Source organism: Nelumbo lutea, chromosome 4, assembly GCF_056320005.1.
Source record: "Nelumbo lutea isolate HS-2025 chromosome 4, American lotus-T2T, whole genome shotgun sequence".
Classification (NCBI taxonomy): Eukaryota; Viridiplantae; Streptophyta; class Magnoliopsida; order Proteales; family Nelumbonaceae; genus Nelumbo; species Nelumbo lutea.
This window is the reverse complement of record NC_142687.1, coordinates 72,392,324-72,397,680: the sequence shown is the minus strand read 5'-3', so window position 1 is coordinate 72,397,680 and position 5,357 is coordinate 72,392,324. Positions and strand designations below refer to the sequence as shown.

Here is a 5,357-nt window from a genome sequence, read left to right as displayed (position 1 = left end):
GTCTTGGAATGGTCCCAACTTACAAAAAACTTATCGGCCTTCTCCTGTACTATATCACTTAATCAAATTAAATTAACTTACAAAGACCAAACTAACTTTGTAAACATAACACAAGTTAATTTAGTTAATTGAGATACCCACATAGTATCTAGTGGGGCCAACGATGGGGGTAAGGAATAACTAGATACCCGATCGAGGATAGGACCAGCAATGGGAAGTCTCTACCCTGATAGGAAACCCATCTAGTAAATTAGATAACTTTTGAAAATAGTTCTTTATAATTACAATAGTGCCACTACATATATAGGGCAATTGATAAATGATTATCCAATTTAAATTATAATATTTTTCTATAATTTAAGTAAATATTTTTCCCAAATATAGCTTTTAATTAAAAAAAAAGAACTCAGAGATTGGAGAACTCACATCTGCGCCCCACAAGTGGGCGCTCCACAATACAAGGTGGAGATCTGCTATGGGGCATTGTGGGGTGGCCCCTCATGGGGTGCAGATGTGATATCGAGATTTGGGTCCTACATGAGGGAACTTGTCTCCATCAGGCCCATTGTGGGGTGGCCCCTCATGGGGTGCAGATGTGAATTCGAGATTTGGGTCCTACATGAGGGAACTTGTCTCCGTCAGGCCCATTGACAAAATATAAAATATCTGTAGAGGCATATCGTCTTGTATCGAAGCTTGTTCTCCTTTTTTTTTTTTTTAAAGCTAGTTCAAAGGGGTCGATTTAAGGCTGGTCTACCCCTTGAACGAGGTCACACCGGGTATATCATATCGATATTTTGAACCAACAAAGCCAGACCAAGTTTATGTTCAACACAATCTAAATTAAAATCAATTTGAATAAGAAATTTGAAAGTGTCTCCCACGACCTTTTCGTTAAAGACAAGTGGTGCTCAGTCAATGACCCCACATTTAACGGGGCTTTGATGGTGTTAGTTGATTAAGCAGTTATGCTAAACTGGGATTAACCATGCATGTTATGAACCCCTCGCACGCACACAAACACCTCAGCCTCAACCTTAATTTGTCAGTTTAAAGGAGCGTGAAAGAGAATGTGGGCAATTAAAGAAATGGACAAGTTGATAGCCTTTGGTATCTCGCTCCTCCTTATTTCTGGTACCACCATCGATACTGCCGTCGGCCATCATGGATTCTCTGTCGAAGACATTGCCAATAAAGCTATGTCAGCGACAATGAAAAGAGTCTACGCAATCTGTGCCTTCACTGATTTCAAGGATTCTTGCATTAAAACCCTTACCCCCGTAGCCAACAATGCAAGTGCTACCCCTCATGATTACCTCAAGGCCGCCTTTGAGGTCACCGCCCGAGAGGTGCAAATTGTATTGGAAAAGTCAGGGGTCATTGCTAAAGATGCCCACGGCTCCATTGACAAGATGGCAGTCGAGGATTGCAAGGAGTTGTTGCAATTTGCCATCGACGAGCTCCAATCAGCCATATCCATGGTGGGTCACCATGAAAGGCACAAAGCAGCTGATCTGACTGCAGAGCTCAAGAATTGGTTGAGCGTTGTTGTGTCTTATCAAGAGTCATGCATTGATGGATTCCAGCACCGAGAGGTGAAGAGATCAATGAGAAATGGACTCCTCAATGCCACTCAGCTTACCAGCAACGCCCTCACCATCATCGGTGAGATGTCTTCAATACTCGAAGCCTTAAATATCGACGTTGGCTTCAACATCAAGCCTCGGCACCAACATCACGGACAGCACGGACACCATAGACATTTAAATGCAGATGGCTACCCTACTTGGTTTGCACCATCGGACCGTAAGCTTTTAGCTTTGCAAGACAATGGACGACTGGCGCCTAGTGCAGTGGTGGCCAAAGATGGTAGTGGGCAGTACAAGACAATTGCTGAAGCAATTGCCGCGTACCCCAAGAATAGTGCTTCTAGATATGTTATATATGTGAAAGCCGGGACCTACGACGAGTGCATTACAATCACAAAAGAGAAGACTAATATCTTGATGTATGGAGATGGGCCAACCACTACAATCATCACTGGACACAAGAGCAACCGTGATGGCATCACAACATTTCAGACTGCCTCGTTCTTTAAGCAGGATCCAATCAACTTAATATTCCTTTCTCCTTTAGTTCCTATTTTCTTGATTCTAACAAGTTTGTTTTTCATAAATTTCTATTCCTCTCGTAGCTGTTATTGGAGATGGATTCATCGGCAAGTCGATTGGATTTGAAAACACAGCCGGTCCAGAAGGGCATCAGGCAGTGGCTCTTCGTGTCCAAGCCGATAGGGCGGCCTTCTTCAATTGTAGAATGGATGGATACCAAGACACCTTGTATGTTAAGGCCCATCGTCAATTCTATAAAAACTGTGCCATTCTGGTACCATCGACTTCATATTTGGTGACTCGATCACATTGATTCAAGATAGTACGATCATCATTAGGAGGCCTCTGGACAACCAGCAAAACACAGTGACCGCACAAGGAAAGAAATTGAAGGGTGAGAGCTCTGCTTTGGTTCTCCAGAACTGCAAGATCGAGCCAGAACCGAAGCTTGTTCCAGAAAGGTTGAAGATCCCTTCATACTTGGGCCGCCCATGGAAAGAATATGCAGTGACGGTTATCATGGAATCAACAATTGGTGATGTAATCAGACCTGAAGGGTGGTTGCCATGGGCAGGCAACTTTGCACTCGATACTTTGTTCTATGCCGAGTATAACAACGTTGGCCCAGGTGCTAACACCAACCAGAGGGTCAAATGGAAGGGTTTCAAGGTCATCACCAATAGAGACGAGGCTCTTCCTTTCACTGCTGGACCACTCCTTCAAGGGAACGAGTGGTTGCCAGAAACTGGAATACCTGTCACCCTTGGGTTGAGCCATTAAGCCATGAAGCAATTACTTGACAATAGGCAGCACAATAGAAGAGAATATGAGACATAAGACGTCCCACATCCTGTATTAACACATAAATGTACAAATAATGAGACAGCAAGTGAGAATCGTACAATGTATTATTGTTTTTATTTTTTTTTTCACTTTTTTAGTAGGAAGTGATTAATTTCTTCCAGGGATGTTCCCTTTTTGGGAGTTTGGAGGGAAGTCTATCCGAACTATGTTAATTTTGAAATTAGTCAATGCTTAATAATGAGCCTTTTTTTTTTCACTCACTAATATCTCGGTTTTATGTTAATTCTAATCTCAATCAATGATGTTAGAGTCCATTTATTTTTCACTACTTATGCTTCATAAAGTATACTTCCACGTCTGGTGGAAGATGTTTTATGAGAAAGTGATTTTAGAAATGCTTTTAGGTAACATGGTTGATGATATATGACACATCACACACGCTTCAACATTTTAGAAAGAATCTTTGTTATTTACTAAAAGAAATTCCATCCACGTTTGGTGGCCTCTCCTTGTTCACTCCCCCTCCCAATTTTCGGCTTTCTTTTGAATTTTTATTTTTGTGTTGTAATGTGTGACACATGTAAACTCATCTAAAACCATTCCCAACTAGTTACCTAGAAGTATTCCGGAAATATCTTCTTCTTAATTTAATCCTAACTATTTTTACTATAACTCTCTCTTTCTCTGATATTATTTATTCTTTAATAATTTATACAGAAATTTCTCTCTCTATTATCAATCAATTCCCTTGCTTTTATTAATTATTCTTAAATAAATTTTATGAATTAAATTAAACTATCTTACAAATGCCAAACTAACTTAATTAGTAAACATAACACAAGTTAATTTTGTTAATTAGATACCCACCTCATATCTTGCCTTCCCGACTTAATTGGGTCTTGAACATGATTACTCTAGTGGGGCCAATGAAAGAATGGTAGGATCCATCTAATGGACGCCATAAAGGTTGCGGAATGGGTGGGCGAATTTCAAAAATTTTCCTACCTTCTCCCAACTGGGAATCATATTCCCTAAATTTAGAATACAATATTCAAGGATCCTACTTGAACCATAATCAAACCAGATCTGTACCAAAAGACAAATGGGAGGAATATACCTGATCCGGAGAAGCACTATCTCCCAAAGTTGGTGTTCACGCCCAAAGAATGCTCCAAGATCCATTCCTGCTGAAGATGACACAGTTGTGGATGGAACAGAACCAGCAGGGTGTGTCCTACACACTAGATCCTTCACAAGAATCCTCTGGAAGTACTAAACACTGAATCTTTTTCAGTCTTTCTTTTTCTGGAGTATGAGATCTGATCTCAATTTGCAAGAACCTTTCTTGCGATTTTCTTGGTTCGAAATCTGTTGTATTTCTCTCCTTTTTGGTTAGGGTTTCTCCTCCTTTCTTCTTGATTAAGAATCCTCCTAATTAGGAGTTATCCCAATCCAAATCAGTATTTGGATAGGGGATAATCTTAATCCTATCTGCAGATAAAGTTAGCTTACTCCTGATCTTATCAGGAGGTTACCAGATTCAAATCTAATTTGAATTTGGTCTCCAAGAGTGGATAAGGCTAAAGGCCCAATCCTTTTACTAACATTAATCTCAGATTCGCCCCAAGGATGGGTGATCATATCAGCCCACCTCGAAATGGGCTTCTGGCCCATTAAGTGTTCAGTGTCTAATTACTTTCCAATCTGCTGCCCAGTTGGGCTTCTTTGTATGGCGTGGGACCCAAGCATTGATCTACACACCAGCCACATGGGTTCGGCCCAGCCTTTAATACAAGGCCTAGCCGAATTCACTAAAAAACTCAATGAACCCCTAGAGTCCATCATATGGACCCTATGGGCCCAACACTTACATTAAGTGGTCCCTGGGCCAAGCCATCTTATAAAAACCCAGGGACTGTGGGCAGGTGCAAGATTAGCCCATCAGGTATTATCCTCAATGGTCTTACACTTAACCTCTCAGCCCTTAATGATCAAGCACTGCTTGACAAGAGAGGACCTCTCCCTCGGCTGCAAGGAATAGTGCCGCACTCTCCTCTCACATGGATCCCGGGAATTAAAACCATTTGCAAACATTTTGAAACCGTACATATATATATATATATATAAATATATTAATTTTGCAAAAACAAAATTCCAACGATTGAAATCAACTGCCGTCAGTTTGGTTTCCATCAGAGAGAGTGCATTCCCGATCATTACCCTTTGTCCGACAAAGTGGCTGATTCTATCACTATGATCACCCACTCAGATGAATTCTCAAACCGCCCCAACATACCCAGGTTTTTATCCCCGCTAAGGATCTCACTGATTGGCATATCAAAGGAAGCCTGATCCAACACCTAGTGAAGTGTCATAATCGAGTCTAGGGGTCAGGTGTAACTTTCCAGTTTTGCCCATCTATCTCCAAGGTCCAAGGCAATA

At 41.2% G+C, this 5,357-nt stretch overlaps 1 protein-coding gene and 1 pseudogene across 1 annotated transcript; both read left to right on the top strand.

Annotated features, from left to right (window-relative positions):
- Positions 1-1,033: 1,033 nt before the first annotated feature.
- On the top strand, positions 1,034-3,175 carry LOC148861065 (putative pectinesterase/pectinesterase inhibitor 21). The gene has a single exon (XM_088983046.1). The coding sequence runs from the start codon at positions 1,071-1,073 to the stop codon at positions 2,235-2,237; it is 1,167 nt and encodes a 388-aa protein (XP_088839172.1). The 5' UTR covers positions 1,034-1,070; the 3' UTR covers positions 2,238-3,175.
- Positions 2,317-2,891, top strand: LOC148861066 (pectinesterase pseudogene; annotated as a pseudogene).
- Positions 3,176-5,357: the final 2,182 nt, after the last annotated feature.